Source organism: Salvelinus alpinus, chromosome 32, assembly GCF_045679555.1.
Source record: "Salvelinus alpinus chromosome 32, SLU_Salpinus.1, whole genome shotgun sequence".
NCBI lineage: Eukaryota > Metazoa > Chordata > Actinopteri > Salmoniformes > Salmonidae > Salvelinus > Salvelinus alpinus.
The window spans coordinates 131194-153397 of record NC_092117.1 but is presented as its reverse complement, the minus strand read 5'-3'; the positions used below and the strand labels follow the sequence as shown (position 1 = coordinate 153397).

Below are 22204 nucleotides of genomic sequence, written 5' to 3'. Positions count from 1 at the left end.
CAGGTTTGTAGAGATCTTCACAATTGCTTTAATAATCTGTGCAGAATCTTGATCAGCATTGATCACTTGCACAATGCACTTTTTAATGAATGCAATCTTAACTGCAATTCAGGTAATTTGGTTGTGCTATTAGATTGTGAAAATGACAACCCTATTGCAAGGTTCCGAGTGGGGAGTGGGTCGCCAACCGGAGAAGTGACTAGGACACTTTTTAATGAATGCAATCTTAACTGCAATTCAGGTCATTTGGTTGTGCTATTAGATTGTGAAAATGACAACCCTATTGCAAGGTTCCGAGTGGGGAGTGGGTCGCCAACCGGAGAATTGCTCAGTGTCCTAGTCACCAATATTCTGCCATTGTGCCCTTGAACAAGTAATTTAACCCCTAAACTGCTCCAGGGGTGCTGCACTGTATGGACATTTGCTTTCTCAAATGCAAAATCCACTTAATATTCTCAGATTCTCCTTTCTTCCATTCATTCCTAGCAATGTTACTTTAACCCACATATAAACATTGCATGTTTAAGCTTTTAGTATAACACTGTTCATTTAAATTACTCTGATTGAAATACTGAATTGGTAATTGAGTAGGTATTCTCATACCAAAGGACATTTCCTGAATGCACATGTGAAAATGAATGCAGTGAATCTCTGGAGCTCACAGCTGACAATAGCAGTCCCGTTGGATCCGGCATTTGTGCTGTATTTGGGCCACCTTGTGGCAAAACCAACGGCAGCCCTACAACAGATTAGCAGTCACGGCAGGGCTTAAATGAACACACTGCATTTGTGGGGGAGAAAAAAAATAAACATCAGTGGATTATGACAATTTCGGAAGTATTTTCGGTGATAATAAATAGGGACATATCTGTGGATTCCGGGATGCAATACGCATCCAGATGAAAATAACTACAGTCCTTTCACTAATCCTTGTCTATCCTTTTTATCTTGGGACTCATAGCAGTCTGATCACTATGGGACAGCGAAGCGGTGGGACAAAGCCATGCGGATGATATTCCAGTAAATTAGATATTCAGGTCTCTTTGACTTCAGTGGGCGCTGACTGGATGCATGCAGACCAGCTGTGCAGTCTGCAGATAAATGTGGGGCAAAATGTTCCTCGTGTTCTTCCTGGGACTCTACCTGGCAACAGGTGTGTTTCCCTCCTCGGTGAGTGCGTGCCCGTCGCAGTGCAGCTGTTTTTTTCATAACCTAAGTGATGGATCTAAGGCCAGGTGAGTAGAAGAAATGAATGACAACGCCAAACAAATGATCGCTTTATGCTAACGATGTATTTGTTTGCGCACTCATGTGCACATGCATTCTCTCATTCTCTCTAATTGAAGATACTTTTCTCCCGTGATCACATATGTTTGCTGCAAACTGTGCAATCAGCACGTGGACAATTTCAATTAGGGGAGTGCATGATCTCCAATTGTATTTAATGTAGGATTATCTTGTGATGGCACGTCGACCAACTCTCCATCTCTGACAATCTCAGTTTTTCGTGAGAGTGTTATGGATTGACTATAATTATGATGCAAATAATTATAATATGAATGGACATATAGCCAATATAAATTAATTTATGAATTTCACATGAATTATTCACAGCAATCTTTTTTTTTATACAAAAATACAAGTCAAATAATAATCACTTTGTTTCTTTCCTCACACATTTTAATTGAAATAATATAAGCCTAAATTAAACACATCCCGTTATGTTTCCTCAGGAGTGTCATTTGCAACGACCCCGAGATCTCCCTTGTGCCTGCCAGTTTCCCCGTGGACACGTCCAAGCTGCGTATTGAGAAAACAGCCATCCAACGGATCCCAAGTGAAGCCTTCAACTACCTCCCCAATCTGGAGTTCCTTTGGATGTCCTTTAACGTGCTGTCCGCTCTCAACCCGGACAGTTTCCGTGGGCTGCTAGATCTGGAGGAGCTGCGACTGGATGGGAATGCCCTCACCGCGTTCCCCTGGGAGTCTCTTATGGATATGTCCAGCCTCAGGCTGCTGGACTTGCACAACAACCGGTTGACCTCCGTTCCCGCAGATGCCACAATGTATATAAAAAACCTGACCTACCTGGATCTGTCCAGCAACAACCTTCTGACTGTCCCGGCCGAGGTGCTAGCCACCTGGCTAACAGTTAAATCTGCACATGGCCCAGATAGCTCCAAAATGATACTTGGTAAGGCAGAGCGATTTTTACCTTTTATTTTTCCTTCTGTTTATCTAACCTAATTAAACAGGTGATCACATGTACCATTGAGGTACAATCTCATTTACAAGTGAGATGTGGCTAGAAGGCAGCTCTAATATAAAACCACAGGACATCAGTGCCCTATCACTTTGTAATAACACCTTGTAATTAAGCATTTATAATGGATTAGTAATTAGTTTATTCATTTATTTATCATTACTCCCCCATTTGTAAATGTTAGTATTATTACATTCTTAAGTTGTTTATGAGTGTGTGAATAACTAGCTAGTTATTCTCACATTTATTCACACTTAAGTATTTAATAATGATTAACAAGATAATTCAAAAGACGTTTAATATAGGTCCTTGTAAACCATTTACTAATCATTAGTTAAGTCTTTGTGTGGCCTAATGTAAAGTGAGGCCTATTTATGAATACTTTATAAATGTTTTGGCCCCTACGGTTGATGTCAGCGCCAGCGCTGAACTTTATGGCTGTAAGTTGCTTTGGATAAAAGTGTCTGCTAATTGGCATATATTATATAATCTAATTAGCATAATACAAATATTCCCATCAAAAGCTGTCTGTTTAAGCTATAGATATGTTTTTTTGCATGGGCTGCGTCTCAATCCACCGCATCCGCCGATGTCGACCTTCCACATCTGCGGTGGAAGGTGGCAGAGATACAGCTGTGTTTGTCAGACCACAAGACTTCCCAAAAATCGGTCTTCTCACAAAAACGTCTGTAGAGTTGGAATGGATTTACGACCCCTAGATGCATCACAGGACTTGTCTGAAGTAGGAACAGCAGATGTGCCAACTTCTGTCTGTAGCGTCCGAGCAGTTTGGCCTACACACTAATATGACCCCTCAATGGAAAGATTTGACTCTCACGAACACTATGGTATTCTCTGTTTTGCTCTATAACCGCCTCAAGTGTCACAGGACTCGTCTGAAGGTAACCCGGTACCAGGCTGAAAAACAAATGGAAGTGAATAGGAAGGTATACAGATCACTCTAAAAACAAAATATTCTGAGCTTTCTTATGTCTCTCAGATATAGGACAGACACTTCAAAACATACTTCCTTTTGATACATTTCTTGACTGTTTTTCCATGTGTGAATCTGTTATTCAATGCATTTCTATAGGCCAATAGCAGTAAGGCCACATTCAACTGTATGTATGTATGTATGTATGTATGTATGTATGTATGTATGTATGTATGTATGTATGTATGTATGTATGTTGAATATTGAATACAGGGGTCCTAAAATGTTAAATCAATTATCTAAATGATCCTTAGTACGGATCGTACCCTTTTTTTCAATTTTCACCTAAAATGACATACCCAAATCTAACTGCATGTAGCTCAGGACCCGAAGCAAGAATATGCATATTTTTGATACCATATGAAAGGAAACACTTTGAGGTTTGTGGAAATGTGACATTAATGTAGGAGAATATAACACATTAGATCTGGTAAAAGATAATACAAAAAAAGTGTTTTCAATTTTTTTACATGATCTTTGAAATGCAAGAGAGGCCATAATATAATATTGCAGTTCAGGCGAAATTTAGATTTTGGCCACTAGATGTGCAGCAGTCTGTATGCAAAGTTTCAGATTGATCCAGTGAAGCATTGGACAATATTTTGTATCAAGTATGCACAAATGTGCCGAATTTATACATTTAGGTACGTAACTATAGAGAACATACAGAAAGTATATGGTAATACAAAATGTAAGTTTACACACTCCCAGGAATGTCATATATGATGGATCATTAGCTTAAGCACTAACTTTCACACATCTAGATGGTGGGGTGGGTGTGGCGCTAGAGACAAGCAGGGGTTCAAACTGTAGAATCAAGCAAAACTATGCTACATTTTATCTCTGGCACCCTCAGGATGACAAATCAGAGCAAGATTACTGAATGTAAGTACATTCAGAGGTGAATTTTTCAAACCAGTTGCCGTGATATGTTTTTTCATTGTTGTGCAGAATCCTTAAACAATAGCATGGTACTTTTTCACTGTAATAGCTACTGTAAATTGGACAGTGCAGTTAGATTGACAAGAATTTAATATTTCGGCCCATATAAGATATGTCTATGTCTTGGAAAGTTTGCTGTTACTTACAGCTGTCATGCTAATCACATTAGCGCACGTTAGCTCAACCGTCCCGGTATAGGGACACCGATCCCGCAGAGGTTAAAACAATTCCATATGTTAGGTTCGTAGAAACCCAGGACTGCAGCTGCTTTTAAGGAGTAACTGCAATCCACACTTTGGTTTTGGTAGAAAAGTTATTGCCATGAAACGCTAATGTTAGCATTTTCAGACGAAAAACGTTACTTTACTCAGCATAGTGTGTCTGAAGTTACAGTGGCTGAAGTTACAGTGGCTTGCGAAAGTATTCACCCCCTTGGCTTTTTTCCTACTTTGTTGCCTTACAACCTGAAATTAAAATAGATTTTTGATGGTGTTTGTATAATTTGATTAACACAACATGCCTACCACTTTGAATATGCAACATATTTTTTCTTGTGAAACAAACAAGAAATAAGACAAAAATAACTAAACTCGGGCGTGCATAATTATTGAACCCCCCCCCCCCCCAAAGTCAGTACTTTGTAGAGCAACCTTTTGCAGCAAATACAGCTGCAAGTCTCTTGGGGTATGTCTCTATAAGATTGGCATATCTAACCACTGGGATTTCTGCATATTTTTCAATGCAAAACTGCTCCAGGTCTTTCAAGTTGGATGGGTTCCGCTGGTGTACAGCAATCTTTAAGTCATACCACAGATTCTCAATTGGATTGAGGTCTGACTTTGACATTCCAAGACATTTAAATGTTTCCCCTTAAACCACTCGAGTGTTGCTTTAGCAGTATGCTTGGGGTCATTGTCCTGCTGGAAGGTGAACCTTTGTCCCAGTCTCAAATCTCTGGAAGACTGAAACAGGTTTCCATCAAGAATTTCTATGTATTTAGCGCCATCCATAATTCCTTCAATTCTGACCAGTTTCCCAGTCCCTGCCGAAAACATCCCCACAGCATGATGCTGTAACCACCATGCTTCACTGTGGGGATGGCGTTCTAGGGGTGATGAGAGGTGTTGGGTTTGCGACAGAAATAGCGTTCTCCTTGATGGGCAAAAAGCAACATTTTAGTCTCATCTGACGAGAGTACCTTCTTCCATATGTTTGGGGAGTCTCCCACATCCCTCTTGGTAAACAGAAAACGTGTTTGCTTATTTTTTTCTTTAAGCAATGGCTTTTTTTCTGGCCAGTCTTTCCGTAACGACCAGCTGTTTGGAGTGTACGGCTTAAAGTGGTCCTATGGACAGATACTCTAATCTCCGCTTTGCAGCTCCTGTATGGTTATCTTTGGTCTCTTTGTTGTCTCTCTGATTAATGCCCTCCTTGCCTGGTCTGTGAGTTTTGGTGGGCGGCCCTTTCTTGGCAGGTTTGTTGTGGTGCCATATTCTTTTCACCTTTTTATAATGGATTTAATGGTGCTCAGTGGGATGTTCAAAGTTTCGGATATGTTTTTATAACCCAACCCTGATCTGTACTTCTCCACAACTTTGTCCCTGACCTGTTTGGAGAGCTCCTTGGTCTTCATGGTGCCCCTTGCTGGTGGTGCCCCTTGCTTAGTGGTGTTGCAGATTCTGGGGCCTTTCAGAACTGGTGTATATATATATACTGAGATCATGTGACAGATCACGTGACACTTAGATTGCACACTTTATTTAACTAATTATGTGACTTCTGAAGGTAATTGGTTGCACCAGATATTATTTAGGGGCTTCATAGCAAAGGGGGTGAATACATATGCACGCACCACTTTTCCTTTTTTTTTTGCACTTTATGAAACAAGTAATTTTTTTCACTTCACCAATTTGGCCTATTTTGTGTATGTTCATTACACGAAATCCAAAATAAAAATCATTTTAAATTACAGGTTGTAATGCAACACGTTAGGAAAAACGTCAAGGGGTATGAATACTTTTGCAAGGCACTGTACATATCACACTGTTACAACAGCATAACTGTTTTGGATTAAAATGTTGACTATATTTTCTAAAACATCCTCTGTTTTCTGTTGCCTTGTTTAACCATTGATATGTTCTAGGGGCTATTTTGAGACCTTAACCCTAAGAATCTAAGCCTTTAGATGGCGATATCTACTATGCTAATATATTAAAAAAATGTAATATGGTCATAAGCCCCTGGAGGTATCAAAAAAATATAAACAATTATCTGATGAAACATTCCATTTGGTCTTACTGCTATTAGCCAATAGAAGGACATTGAATTACGTATTCATACATGGCAAAAAAAAGATAGTCCAAAAATAAATTTCTCAAACTGTGCGAATCTCAGCTTGCGATAGTGGGGTCCAAATAGTTTTGGACTTTACATATGTTTTCCTGAGAAGACCGGTGTGAATGGCCGACACCGGCGGATGCAGTGTATTGAGACACAACAGTAAATGGTTTATAAAGACCTGCATTGATCAACTTAATAATGATCTTATGAATCATTATTTACCTAAGGTCGATGTCCGAGGCCATACCTATGTCGCACTTCTGCATCTCCTGTGAAAGCTGACGGAGTTAGAGCGGTGTTTGTCAGACCATGAGACATTCCGAAAATCGTTTCTCTCACAAAATCATCTGTAGCTTCCGAACAGTATGGCCTACAAACTATTATGATCCCTCTTTGGAAATATGAATCTCTCACGAACACGTGCATGTCTTGGGACTCGTCAAGTTGGTACAGCCTATCTGCAAACTTCTGTCTGTAGCGTCCGAACAGTTTAGGCTACACAAGAACATGACCCATCCGTGCAAAGGTGAGATGAACAAGTACATGTCAGTTGTTTTACAATACTAGTCTGAAGGTCCCCCGGGTACCAGTTGAAAAAATGAATGGAAGTATATATGGAGACTGTTTCATGCCAAAAAATAAGGGGTTAAATACATGTAAATAAAAAAATAAAAAAACGTTTCCTGATCTTTCTTATATCTCTCAGATATAAGACAGACACTTCAGAACAAACTTCCTTTAAATTGGTTTCGGGGAGGGGACTATCTGTTGTTCCATGTAGTGAATTTGTTATGCAATGCGTGCTAATAGCAGTAAGGCCAAATACATTTTTTCTTCAAATAATAATTTTATATTTTTTTGATACTTAAAGGGGTCTTAAAATGCCATATAGCTTAGTAGAACCCCCCTATACAGAAGAATGTGTGAGATGTTCCAAAAGCATCTGGAAAAGCCAACATGATCTGAGTATTGTGGGATCACTGCCTTAATCCCAATTTAACCATCGTCATCGTCAGCATCACCACCACCACCGTCATTGTAGTTTAGTGTAGCATGTAAGTAATCCTCACACAGACATCCACAGCAGTCATCTGTAGCCGCACAGTAAAGCTGTGAAACCAGACAGACACTCTCACAATGTGTTTATAAAGTGACCAGGGCCAGGAGTTTTTCCTGACCACGTGACCTGACCAGGAAAAACTGCGGGCCCTTCTTATAACATCTCCCCCACTTCAAACAGTAACTCTTATGCTTTCCCCTCTTCTCTGACCCCACCAACCCCCATTAGCGTCCTTTTTATTTTATTCATCACAGAATTCAAAGTTCAATTGTATTCTGACATGTGAATGAATGAGTTGAACTTCAACCATCCAGGTCTCCATGACAACTCCTGGGTGTGTGACTGCCGCCTGTACGACCTGATCCAGTTCCAGAAGTCGCCAACGCTCTCCGTGGCATTAATCGACACGCGCCTCCGCTGCTCCGCCCCCGAGAGCCTGTCAGGTGTTCTGTTCAGCGACGCCGAGTTGCGGAGGTGCCAGGCGCCACGCATTCACACAGCAGTGGCGCGAGTCCGCAGCGCCTTGGGAAACAATGTGCTGCTGCGCTGCGGGACCATCGGCATTCCCAGTCCGGATCTGGCCTGGCGGAGGACGGATGGGAAAGCCCTGAATGGGACAGGTAAATCAGCAAGGGATTTGTGTACGTGTGTGTGTGTTTGTGTGTGTGTTTGCGCCTCTTTTTCTCTGGGCTCTATTCAATCTATATCACTGAAGCGTTACAGATTGCGTGATAGAAATCTTAAATGTAATTTCTGATTGAGCCGACATATGCAGAGTTTATCTCCACTAACACGGGAACATTGTTTTAAAATTGAAATCACGATGTAACGCTAATCGTCTACGATACCGATTGAATAGAGCCTTCTCTCTCTATGAGTCTGTACACGTGTGTGTGTGAGTTTGCACGCGTGAGTCCAGGGTGGTTAAGACACTTTCATTCAGTTTGCCCTGTAGCGTTAATATGTTGGTAATTAAACAGAGAGCTAGAGCTATTACCTTGGTGTCAGCACCAGGACATCTGTGGTGAGAATGCACTGTGAAAGCAACACAGCTAATTTTCCATCCAATACTGGATACTTTACTTTTAATGTAAAGGACGGGATTCATTACAGAAAACAATGGTCAATTATTGGATATTTTTGATATTGGGGGCCATTTTACTGGACGCTGATTAAGGATGTTCCTGGACTAAAAAATACTTTCAATGGGAATCTCTCTCTTTGTATGACTTTTTGTATTATTTAATTTAAATGTTATACTCTGACTAATAGTGTGTCCATGTCACTTCTCTGGCGCTACAGTCCAGCAGGAGAACTCCAAGGAAGGCATCGTCTGGTCAATCCTCAGTGTCCCGGCCGTGTCCTACCGCGACTCAGGGAAGTATGTCTGCAAGGCCAATAACTACGCAGGCAGCGCCGAGGCCGTCATCTCCCTAGTTATCTCCGAAGCACCCCCAAAGCCCGACAACAACAACAACCTAACTAGCGTGGTTGCTGCTGCCGTAAAAAAAAACAAAGTCAAGAAACCCAATGGGATAGGGAAAGCAGCATACCAGGAGAAACTGGTGGCTAGGGTAGGGGTTCCCACCACCAGCCCTCCACCCCCACTTGTTGTGTTGGACTCCAGCCCTACGACTGAGGGTGTGGGGAGTGTGGCAGATAGAGCCACCCCTGGACCAACCACTTTGCCTAGTCCAGACGGACTCCTGGAGCTGGAGAAAACCAACCTGAGCAACCTGGCCCAGGCCCAGTATGACCCAGACCGGATAGTTCGCTCTGTCAAGGTGTTGGGCGACACAGAGAACACAATCACCCTGAACTGGCGGGCGCCCAAGGCCAAGAACACCACAGCCTTCAGCGTGCTCTACGCTGTCTTCGGCGAGCGGGACATGCGCAAGATCAATGTGGCGGCGGGCCAGAATCGCGTCTTCATCGAGGGCCTGGTGCCCAAGACCAAGTACATTGCTTGCGTTTGCGTCCGGGGCCTGATCCCCAAGAAGGAGCAGTGCGTCATCTTCTCAACCGATGAGGCGGCCAGCGCAGCCGGCACCCAGAAGCTCATCAACGTCATCGTGATCACGGTGGCGTGCGTCATCGCCGTGCCGCTCACCGTCATCGTGTGCTGTGGCGCCCTCAAGAGGCGCATCCAGAAGATGTGGGGCAAGAAGTCCAAGGACATCCAGGATTCGTACGTGACTTTTGAGACGCTGTCCCCCGGGACCAAGGCTAAAGGGTTGGATGGTGAGTACCTGACCAGACTCAACCCTGAGGAGTCCAACCGACTGCTGTCGGCCCGCTCCAGTCTGGACTCAGAGGCCACGGCTAAGATAGAGGGACAGCCCAACGAGTACTTCTGCTGACATCATGCTCCAGCTCCCTCCCCATGCTATCACCCCCGCTCACACACCCTGGCTCAACACAGCCCCACACACACACCTCATCTACATCATAGCCCCACACACACGTCTCATCCTCACACACCTCACTCTCATCACAGCCCCACACACACACCTCATGCTCACCACAGCCCCATACATACACCTCGTGCTCACCATAGCCACACACACAAACCTTGTCCCCACACACCTAATCCTTTCTCTCAACCTCAAATTCAGCAAAGTCCCACAGACACATTTCGTCATCACCACAGCCCCATACGCAAACCTCACACTCTCCCTGAGGTTCACCACAGCCCCACACACACACACCACAGTCCCACACACACACCTCGCTGTCTCCCTTTCACTTACGGTAGCCCCACACACATATCTGGTTCTCTCCCTTTCTCTCACCTTAGCCGCCCACAAACACACTCACACAGGGCACAGGACTCTCTCCCACCTCTCCACCCACGTTGGGCTCCACCACATAGGGGGTTCTATCAGATGACGCTTGGACAATGCACCATCATGGAAATATCCGTTTAAAAGAGTTCTGACATTAAATTATTAATATTTTTTTTTACATCTGAAATGTATAGTATTTCAACAGAGAATTTGAATATTGTAATGAGTTTTTACACATTTGGGGGACTATTAGTTTTAAATGAGCCCTCAAACAAGGCCCCAGAGTATTTCATTCAAATACATTTATCATAGATAAATGGACAATTCTGCCCTTTTATCAACATTCATTATGCTGTTAGTATATATGCACTACTGTAAGATTTCATACACATTGTGATGTTCTGTCGTTTTTGTTAGTCATACTGCATGATTTCTAGTTTTTGTCATTTTGAAGCTTCTGCATTGCCCTCGTCTACAGCATTCTACAATTCCCAGGGTGCATTTTGTCTCACATGATGCAATGCTTTGCCTAGTTAGCCTGCAGTTAGCTTAGCTAGCTTGCTATCAAGCCCAGGTGCATCTTAGTCTAAATACATTGCCTATGTCATAAGTTATGAGTGCATTTCACATCACTTTTGGGTTGTAAATATATTATAATGCTAGCCTCAATGTCATAGGGGCCGATTCCGACCAGAGTAAGCGCGCGTAAATGGAAAGTAATTCCATTTTTATGCACTTTTCTCTCTATGCATATTCTGACCTTGAACTTAAGCATGAGAATAGCATGCTATTCATCCGCTATATATTGGGGGTGGAGATCAAAGAAATTAAGGTGTTTCGGAGATGTGTGTACAGATACAATGTATTCTGACCTTGACATAATTCCCTCATAATTCCAACACCTTTACACGCAATAAAACGATGAATAAGGTCGAGCAACCTGTTGGTTCCAAGTGGAAAATCAACTTAATTTTTTCAGATAGAAATAACTCCTTTCTCCATACACTGAAATGTACAAATTGATAAGAGCTGGGTAAATGATTAAGTCGTTTGGATAAGGGGATTGTAAATATAAATTACAATTGTTTCAGATATATTTGACCTTATGATCACTGGAGACAAATGTGAAACCAGTCATATGGCAGAAAACTGAAGCATATCAACACACTGTAACACCTTTTCCACAGTGAAGTGTATGAAATGCTGGCCTTACAACTTGGGATGAAATTTGGAGACCCAAGCTATAGATTTCTGTAGCCATGTGCAAATGACAGTATAGCGCTAAACCTAACGAGTTCATTTATGATTTCTAGAATGTTTTAATTATATGTCCGGACTTTTCAATGTATTCTTTACAATTTGTATCATGTTAAATATTAGCCACTATTGGTAGCCACCATCAGTTATACCCACATACGTTCATAACTGTCACTGACTTTAGTCTTAATTTTATTTGCATTTTGAATCATTCCATTGCATAATTAGTTTAACTTCATTTCCTCCGTGTTTGCCTGGTTGTTACTGAGCATCATTAGTGGATGATATTAGGCTAATGTATTACAAGTTGTGCATTAATTTGGGACATGTAGCTTATTTGAATCATTATGGAACGCAGACCATACGTAGCAGTTTAAACCTGGAGCATGGTTCATGACGACTCGACCGTTGTCGTCACAGTTCCATGATTAGTGAGGAGTATTAGAGTAGATTTATAGGACTACTGTTCAACTATTGTACACTTTTCTAACCTTATAATATTAATTGGATTGAACAATTGAATATGGCAACTTTCAGGATGAATCAAAACACTGCATTTTTCATTCACAAATATATTTATAAAATGTCATTTGATTCAATTTTTGTGCATAAAGGCTCTCCAAACCATTTTTTTTTATTTATGAATGCTTTCCTAACACTAAATAATATACAAGATCAGAGATTTTTTAAATATACCAATTGGTGGTGAAAAGGAGATGAATATGTGGGTATTTAGGCATATATGGCTTTCTTTCATTAATCCCTAAAATTCTTAACAGTTCTCCATATAATCTAGTGAGTCTGTCGTGAGAATTAAAGGTAAAGGTACACCCAATTTAAATGAATAGCTTTAGATAAAGGTACTGAAAACCCTATTGAATTAAAACTCCACAAGAAAATCTGTTGGCCAGCAAGTGGGAGGGTTTTCAGTGGTTGAAATAAATTTATTCAGAGCAAGCAAGGGATTTTGTCCACCCACACCAGACATGATCAGGACACGCAGGTTGAAATATCAAAACGAACTCTGAACCAACTATATTAGTTTGGGGACAGGTCGAAAGCATGAAACATTTATGGCAATTTAGCTAGCTAGCTTGCTGTTGCTAGCTAATTTGTCCTGGGATATAAACATTGGATTATTGTTTTACCAGAAATGCACTGAAAAGGTCATCTACTCCGACAATTAATCCACAGATAAAAGGGTAAACAGAGTTTGTTTCTAGTAATCTCTCCTCCGTCAGGATTCTTCTTCTTCTTTGGACTTTATAGGACGGTTGGAAACCAACTTTAAGGTGCATTACCACCACCAACTGGTGGAGTGTGGACCTCAGATCACCCAAGTGGGTATACGCTCCTAAAAACCAATGAGGAGATGGGACTTGCAACGTGTCAAGCGTCACATATAGAACCAAGTGCACTGTGCCTGTAAAAATAAAATAAACTCAAACTCAAAGTTCTACTTTAGCGCCTGGCTACACAGACACTCGTTGACTGCGTGAGCAGTGTGGTTGCAATGATTGAATAACATGTATGTGTACATTTATTTTACAACGCTCGCTCACATAACGCGAGTGATGTGGTCTGCATGTTAGTCTGAAAACCAACTACTGAGAAGTGCATAGGAAAGGCGTACATTTCCTAAGGCTGAATATACAGTGGGGAGAGAAGTATTTGATGCACTGCCGATTTTGCAGGTTTTCCTACTTACAAAGCACGTAGAGGTCTGTAATTTTTATCATAGGTACACTTCAACTGTGAGAGACGGAATCCAGAAAATCACATTGTATGATTTTTAGGTAATTAATTTGCATTTTATTGCATGACATAAGTATTTGATAACCTACCAACCAGTAAGAATTCTGGCTCTCACAGACCTGTTAGTTTTTCTTTAAGAAGCCCTCCTGTTCTCCACTCATCACCTGTACTAACTGCACCTGTTTGAACTCGTTACCTGTATAAAAGACACCTGTCCACACACTCAATCAAACAGACTTCAACCTCTCCAAAATGGCCAAGACCAGAGAGCTGTGTAAGGACATCAGGGATAAAATTGTAGACCTGCACAAGGCTGGGATGGGCTACAGGACAATAGGCAAGCAAATGGTGAGAAGGCAACAACTGTTAGCGCAATTATTAGAAAATGGAAGAAGTTCAAGATGACGGTCAATCACCCTCGGTCTTGGGCTCCATGCAAGATCTCACCTCGTGGGGCATCAATGATCATGAGGAAGGTGAGGGATCAGCCCAGAACTACACGGCAGGACCTGGTCAATGACCTGAAGAGAGCTGGGACCACTGTCTCAAAGAAAACCATTAGTAACACACTACGCCGTAATGGATTAAAATCCTGCAGCGCACGCAAGGTCCCCCTGCTCAAGCCAGCGCATGTCCAGGCCCGTCTGAAGTTTGCCAATGACCATCTGGATGATCCAGAGGAGGAATGGGAGTCATGTGGTCTGATGAGACAAAAATAGAGCTTTTGGTCTAAACTCCACTCGCCGTGTTTGGAGGAAGAAGAAGGATGAGTACAACCCCAAGAACACCATCCCAACCGTGAAGCATGGAGGTGGAAACATCATTCTTTGGGGATGCTTTTCTGCAAAGGGGACAGGACGACTGCACCGTATTGAGGGGAGGATGGATGGGGCCATGTATCGCGAGATCTTGGCCAACAACCTCCTTCCCTCAGTAAGAGCATTGAAGATGGGTCGTAGCTGGGTCTTCCAGCATGACAATGACCCGAAACACACAGCCAGGGCAACTAAGGAGTGGCTTCGTAAGAAACATCTCAACATCCTGGAGTGGCCTAGCCAGTCTCCAGACCTGAACCCAATAGAAAATCTTTGGAGGGAGCTGAAAGTCCGTATTGCCAAGCGACAGCCCCGAAACCTGAAGGATCTGGAGAAGGTCTGTATGGAGGAGTGGGCCAAAATCCCTGCTGCAGTGTGTGCAAACCTGGTCAAGAACTACAGGAAACGTATGATCTCTGTAATTGCAAACAAAGGTTTCTGTACCAAATATTAAGTTCTGCTTTTCTGATGTATCAAATACTTATGTCATGCAATAAAATGCAAATGAATTACTTAAAAATCATACAATGTGATTTTCTGGATTTTTGTTTTATATTCCGTCTCTCACAGTTGAAGTGTATCTATGATAAAAATTACAGACCTCTACATGCTTTGTAAGTAGGAAAACCTGCAAAATCGGCAGTGTCTCAAATACTTGTTCTCCCCACTGTATGTTCATGTCAGTAACTAGGTTTCTATCCAATTGGCGACAGATTTTCATGCGAATTTTCAGATTTTCATGTTAAAAAACAATATGCGGCCGTGCGTGATGACCTAGTGCACATAAAAATACCTTTTGCGGTTAAATTCCCATGTACCGAATAAAACATTTGTGAAATGGGTTTCCATCACATTTTCAACTGTACTGATGGTTTTCTCACAAGAAATTGCTTATATAGCAAGTGTGCCTATTGCTGCACTGTCGGAACTAGAAGCACAAGCATTTCGCTACACTCGCAATAACATCTGCTAACCATGTGTATGTGACCAATACAATTTTGTTCGAATTTGGTATTGGCTCCAGTGCTCTTGCCAACAGCTTGCAGATACAGTGCAGGTATAGCCTACATCAGGAGATTATTATGGACAAAAGAGCAAGATATTTTTATTTGTCAAACGCAAGGCTGACGAATTTTGAAAGAAGCTAGGAGTGAGATTTTGCCTAGATGGGGTCTGGGGTTCTTCCCGGGGAAAAATGTACTATTTTAAAGGTAATTTAAAGGTCATGTATTTTGACATGGCTTAAGACTATTACCAGGGGGGGGGACAGGTCAGGTATATTCGGAATGCTTTGAACATTAAATGAACACTCAAAATTTGACGACTTTGTTACTTTGCTGTTTTTGAGGGATGACATTTAAAGTATGCTAATATTTCAACATATATTTTAGGTGGTTTGATACTTTATTCAGATATTAATTAAATTAGATGGGGAGACAGTCAAATGGGAGAAACACTGGGAAGGTCAGTGGGAATGCTCTGCACAGGAAATACTAAAATGAATGGCTGATGGCAGTGGGTAACCAAATCATAGATTGCAATCTCCTTGTCCATAGACTGCCTTCAATGTAAGGAGACAAAAATGTTGTACTTTGTTATTTTGGTTAACTATCTCTTTGAAATAGGTCTGGGGAAAAAATGTATTATTTTCTCAGAATCACCCAACCTTCAAGGAAGATCTAATACATATAAATATTCTAATGGTTTATGCCTACTAGTTGAAGATCCTTGCCATCATCTTACTCTACATAGACAACATATGATGTGCTTATGAGTTGTGAGTCCCCCCTACCATCACTGCCTAGTATGTGCACTGTACTAAAATAAAAACAATTATATTCGAGGATTGGCGCATTTAATATCCAATGCATATTTGTAGGATTTATTCAAAACTGTCCATAAATGACTGCAAAAATACATAGCCTCTTATTGTCACGCCCTGACCTTAGAGCCTTTTTTATTCTCTATTTGGTTAGGTCAGGGTGTGATTTGGGTGGGCATTCTAGTTTTTTCTATTTCTTTGTTGGCCGGGTATGGTTCCCAATCAGAGGCAGCTCTCTATCATTGTCTCTGATTGGGGATCATACTTAGGCTGCCTTTTCCACCTTTAATTTGTGGGATCTTGACTATGTTTTTGTGTAGCTGCCTGTGAGCAGCCCAGAACGTCACGTTTTGTTTTTCTTCTGTTTTGTTTGGTGAGTTTTTATTTATTAAAAATGTGGAATTCTACGCACGCTGCGCTGCGCCTTGGTCCAGTCATTCCATTAACGAACGTAAAAGAAGATCCCACCACAACTGGACCAAGCAGCGTGCCCGGGAGGAGATGGCATCCTGGTCTTTAGAGGAGGTTCAGAAGAGAATATCCTGGACTTGGGAGGAAGTCTTGGAGAGATACGAAGGCTTGCCGTGGAAAACAGACGGAAGCAGCGAGGGAGCAACAACGACGACACCGGGGTTCGCGGCCACGACGGAAGCGCAAGAGGCAGCCTAAAAAAAAAAATGGGTGGGGGCACATGGGATGGTTGGCGGAGCCAAGATGGGAACCAGAACCAACTCCCTGTACTCACCGTGTGGAGTTGGTCAACGTTCAGGTGCCATGTTTTCCGGTTCTACGCACCGTGTCTCCAGTGCGCCTCTACAGCCCTGTGCGTTCTGTGCCAGCTTCCCGCACTAATCGTGCTAAAATGGGTATCTGTCCAGGACGGGTTGTGCCGTCTCAGCACTCATGGTCTCCAGTACGCTTTCAGGGTCCAGTACATCCTGCGCCGGTTCTACGCACTGTGTCCCCAGTGTGCCTACACAGTCCAGTACGTCCTGTGCCTCCTCCCTGCACTCGCCCTGAGGTGCGCGTCACCAGCCCGGTGCCACCTGTACCGGCCCCTCGTATCAGGCCTCCAGTGCGCCTCCACAGTCCAGTACGTCCTGTGCCTCCTCCCTGCACTCGCCCTGAGGTGCGCGTCACCAGCCCGGTGCCACCTGTACCGGCCCCTCGTATCAGGCCTCCAGTGCGCCTCCACAGTCCAGTACGTCCTGTTCATCCTCCCCGCACTCGCCCTGAAGTGCGTGTCACCAGCCCGGTGCCACCTGTACCGGTCCCAGGCATCAGGCCTCCAGTTCGCCTCCACATTCCAGTACGTCCTGTGCCTCCTCCTCGCACTCGCCCTGAGGTGCGTGTCACCAGCCCGGTGCCACCTGTACCGGTGCCATGCATCAGGCCTCCAGTGCGCCTCCTCAGTCCAGTACGTCCTGTGCCTCCTCCCCGCACTCGCCCTGAGGTGCGTGTCACCAGCCCGGTGCCACCTGTACCGGCCCCACGCATCAGGCCTCCAGTGCGCCTCCTCAGTCCAGTTTGTCCTGTGCCTGCTCCTCGCGCTCGTCCTGGGGTGCGTGTCACCAGCCCGGTACCACCAGTGCCTGCCCCACACACCAACCTTCCGGAGACAGTTCCCAGTCCAGAGCTTCTGGCGACAGTTCCCAGTCCAGAGCTTCCGGCGACAGTTCCCAGTCCAGAGCTTCCGGCGACGTTTCACAGTCCGGAACCTCCGGCGACGGTCCACAGTCCGGAACCTCCAACAGCGGTCCGCAGTCCAGAACCTCCAACGACGGTCCGCAGTCCGGAACCTCCTGAGACGGTCCGCAGTCCGGAACCTCCTGAGACGGTCCGCAGTCCGGAACCTCCTGAGACGGTCCGCAGTCCGGAACCTCCTGAGACGGTCCGCAGTCCGGAACCTCCTGAGAAGGTCCGCAGTCCGGAACCTCCTGAGACGGACCGCAGTCCGGAACCTCCTGAGAAGGTCCGCAGTCCGGGACCTCCTGAGACGGTCCGCAGTCCGGGACCTCCTGAGACGGTCCGCAGTCCGGGACCTCCTGAGACGGTCCGCAGTCCGGGACCTCCTGAGACGGTCCGCAGTCCGGAACCTCCTGAGAAGGTCTGCAGTCCGGAACCTCCTGAGACGGTCCGCAGTCCAGAGCCTACGGCGACGGTCTGCAGTCCAGAGCCTCCAGCGGGGGTTCCCAGTCCGGAGCCTCCTGCGATGATCCACAGTCCGGAGCCTCCTGCGATGATCCACGGTCCGGAGTCCCCGGCGACGATCCACGGTCCGGTTCCACGGATCAGCGAGCAGATCGGGGTCTACGCCCCGAACAAAAGCCGCCACCAAGGCTAGATGCCAATCCGGACCCTCCCCTATAGAGTCAGGTTTTGCGGCCGGAGTCCGCACCTTTGGGGGGGGGATACTGTCATGCCCTGACCTTAGAGAGCCTTTTTTATTCTCTATTTGGTTAGGTCAGGGTGTGATTTGGGTGGGCATTCTAGTTTTTGGAATTCTACTCACTCTGAGCCTTGGTCCAATCATTCCATCAACAAACGTAACACTTATAATTCATTTTCAAAAAAGGTAGGCATATCAGATTTCAAATCTGTGATTACACTGGCAAAATTGGGAAGAAATTGAATAATAAATACTGAAAGTGTGGTGAATAACAAGTGTTTTTGCTTACAAGCACACTAATTACCCTTTATTTTAGCCCATTGTTATGAATGAGAATAAAGACAAAATAAAGTAATAAAATCTCTTGAAGACAAGATTACATACATCTTCCCTTACACTTTACCAAATTATTTTTCTTTTTATTGCCCCCCCCCCCCCCCCCTCTAGAATCAAAAATAAACTTTTGGGTACATAATCTGTTAGACAAAATTATTGTCATAGTTACAAATCAGGTCACCCTACCAAACTTTCCTGCTAGAACATACCGTAGGTCTGTCTGCTGCCTTGTCGTTGACTTTTAGGATGTGACAATGTCCACACGAGGGGACTAATGCAAGTGTGGATTAAATTTACATTAGTGCTTGCTGTCAAATGGATGCATTCTGAAATAGGGATGGGAGTAACAGCAATCTTTTGAGGATAATACAGTGCCACCGACGCGTGGCCCACTACCAAGAACTGCGGATCCCCTCTCCGTGGCCAACGTGAGTCAGACATTTAAACGTGTTAACACTCGCAAGGCTGCTGGCCCAGAAGGCATCCCTAGCCGCGTCCTCAGAGCATGCGCAGACCAGCTGGCTGGTGTGTTTACGGACATATTCCGTAATCGCTCCCTATCCCAGTCTGCTGTCCCCACATGCTTCAAGATAGCCACCCTTTTTCCTATACCCAAGAAGGGAAAGGTAACTGAACTAAATGACTATCGCATGCACTTCTGTCATCATGAAGTGCTATCGCCCCACAAGGGTGCGTGCTCAGCCACTTCTGTACTCCCTGTTCACCCATGACTGCATGGCCATGCACGCCTCCAACTAAATCATCAAGTTTTCAGACAACACAACAGTAGTGGCCTTGATTACCATCAACGACGAGACCGCCTACAGGGAGGAAGTGAGGGCACTCGGAGTGTGGTGTCAGGAAAACAACCTCTCAATCAACGTCAACAAAACAAAGGAGATGGTCGTGGACTTCAGGAAACGGCAGAGGGAGCACCCCCCTATCCACATCGATGAGACAGTAGTGAAGGTGGAACGTTTTTTTAAGTTCCTCGGTGTACACATCACGGACAAACTGAAATGGTCCACCCACACAGACAGTGTGGTGAAGAAGGCGCAACAGAAATTTGGCTTATCACCTAAAACCCTCACAAACTTTTACAGATGCACAATTGAGAGCATCCTGTCAGGCTGTACCCTCCAGGACACCTACAGCACCCGATATCACAGGAAAGCCAAAAAGATCATCAAGGACAACAACCACCCGAGCCACTACCTGTTCACCCCGCTACCATCCAGAAGGCGAGGTCAGTACAGGTGCATCAAAGCTGGGACAGAGAGACTGATAAACAGCTTCTTTTTCAAGGCCGTCAGACTGTTAAACAACCATCACTAACACAGTGAGGCTGCTGGCTACATACAGACTCAAATCATTGGCCAATTTAATAAATGGATCACTAGTCACTTTAAATAATGCAACTTTAATAATGTTTACATATCTTACATTACTTATCTCATATGTGTATATACTGTATTATATACCATCTATTGCATCTTTCCTATGCCGCTCATCCATATATTTAAATGTACATATTCCTATTCCATCCTTTTACATTTGTGTGTATACGGTGGTTGTTGTGGAACTGTTAGATTACTTGTTAGATATTACTGCACTGTTGGAACTAGAAGCAGAAGAATTTCCCCAGCTAGCACAGGAGATCTGGGCTGATTCCGGCTGAGAGTCAGGGCACTCGGTTGAGAGTTAGACTCAGCCGACGTCATGTGGCCCAAGTCTGTGCCGCCTTCGGCAGTATTACTTATGGCTAGGATGTAGGGATTGAGCTCGGGCCGATTCCGATGTGAGTTATCTGGCATAAATGTATTACTTGCAGCTCGGGCCGATTGGGGCTACTCTCTGGCAGATGATTACACTGGCTTTATATAATTAACATTTCATTATTTATTTATTTTTCCATATTTTCCTCATTAACATTTAAATTAAATTCTTTACTTAAGAGTCCTGTGCAGTATTTTAGTATTTTGATACTTTGTGCAAGGCAATTGATAAGCATTAAAAACTTAGTGGGTGGAACTTCTCGAGTGGCGCAGCAGTCTAAGACACTGCATCGCAGTACAAACTGTGTTTCTACAGATGCTGGTTCGAGACCCGTGCCGGCCGCGACTGGGAGACCCATGAGGCGATGAACAATTGGCCCAGCGTTGTCCGAGTTAGGGGAGGGTTTGGCCGGCCGGGATGTCCTTGTCCCATTGCGCTGTAGCGACTCCTGTGTCGTGCTAGGCGCATGGACGCTGACACGGTCACCAGGTGTATGGTGTTTCCTCCGAGACAAAATGTTTTTTTGTGGATGGGTATAATTTGTATGTATAAAATGTATAGTAGCAATATTTAAAATGACTAAATTGGCTAATTTCGTATACGTATATTTAAATTTGCATCAGGCCGCTGGTAAGATTCTGGTAAGATGCCGGCAAAGTCGGCTGAATTCTGGTAGACGGAAACTGCACGATGTACTTGGGCAGATTCTGGGCAGTCATTCATTTTGATTCCTGGCCAAGTCCAACCCCTTGATTCAATTAGTTCTGGACCCCCGGAAGAGGGGGTTCTGGGCCGATTCCTCATTGCTAGCTAGGTCCCTACACTCGCATTAACATCTGCTAACCACGTGTATGTAACCAATAAAAGTTGATTTAGGAACATTGTACATAAAACAGCACTACCTTGCTGCTCATTTTACAGTTTTATAAACAGAGGAGAAAATGTTCTCTCTCTCCATTCAGCTCCACTCTAATCTTGAGGGGCGTTTCTTTAAAACGCACATCCAATCCCCTTGATCTGTGGTTCACAGTGCTGTTACAAAACAGGACAATGATAGAGGTTCCAGCTTGATGTTAAATCACGGTCGCAGATCCTCTGATTTCAAAACGATTTGGAGCACAGTTGAAAACATAATGCACTATACAATGGACTAATTAGAAAAATAAAAGATAGTACTCTCCAATGTGTGAGATATAGCGTGAGAAGAGGGTCAAATTCATGTCTCACAGCCAATGGGTGAGAGTTGGCAGCTCTGCAAACGGCAGCCAAGTATCGATGATCATGTCACCCGAATAAGACCCTTGAGGACCACACAACATGTCAACACATGATTCCAAGTGTAAGCTACTTCGATATGATGGTCATTAGGCTTTATCAATATTTGTGCATTAAAGCGCTTTGACCGACATTTCTCGCATAATACATTTTACAGACGGAAAAAGTTCCCACCTTGTCTAGCATATTTTGTTTTCTCGACATTTGGAAGGTTTCCCAACAAGTTTCTGGTTTCCATCAGGCCTGTCATGGCATTTAAAAAAAAGTTTGGACGGAAACTTGGTTAGTGTCACCAATCAACTGCAATACACTCAAAAATTATTTGAATGTAGATGCTAACCCAGTTAGCAATGAGCAAGCAGCATGCATGTGTCCAAATCGAATCAAATCAAAT

The 22204-nt window shown here is 43.8% G+C and overlaps 1 protein-coding gene across 1 annotated transcript; it reads left to right on the top strand.

The window, feature by feature from the left end:
- Window positions 1–990: 990 nt before the first annotated feature.
- On the top strand, window positions 991–12269 carry LOC139562580 (leucine-rich repeat, immunoglobulin-like domain and transmembrane domain-containing protein 1). Its single transcript, XM_071380371.1, has 4 exons — window positions 991–1235; window positions 1734–2194; window positions 7914–8219; window positions 8902–12269. Exons 1-4 carry the CDS (start codon window positions 1102–1104, stop codon window positions 9957–9959), a joined length of 1959 nt encoding a protein of 652 aa, XP_071236472.1. The 5' UTR covers window positions 991–1101; the 3' UTR covers window positions 9960–12269.
- The last annotated feature ends 9935 nt before the right edge of the window (window positions 12270–22204 follow it).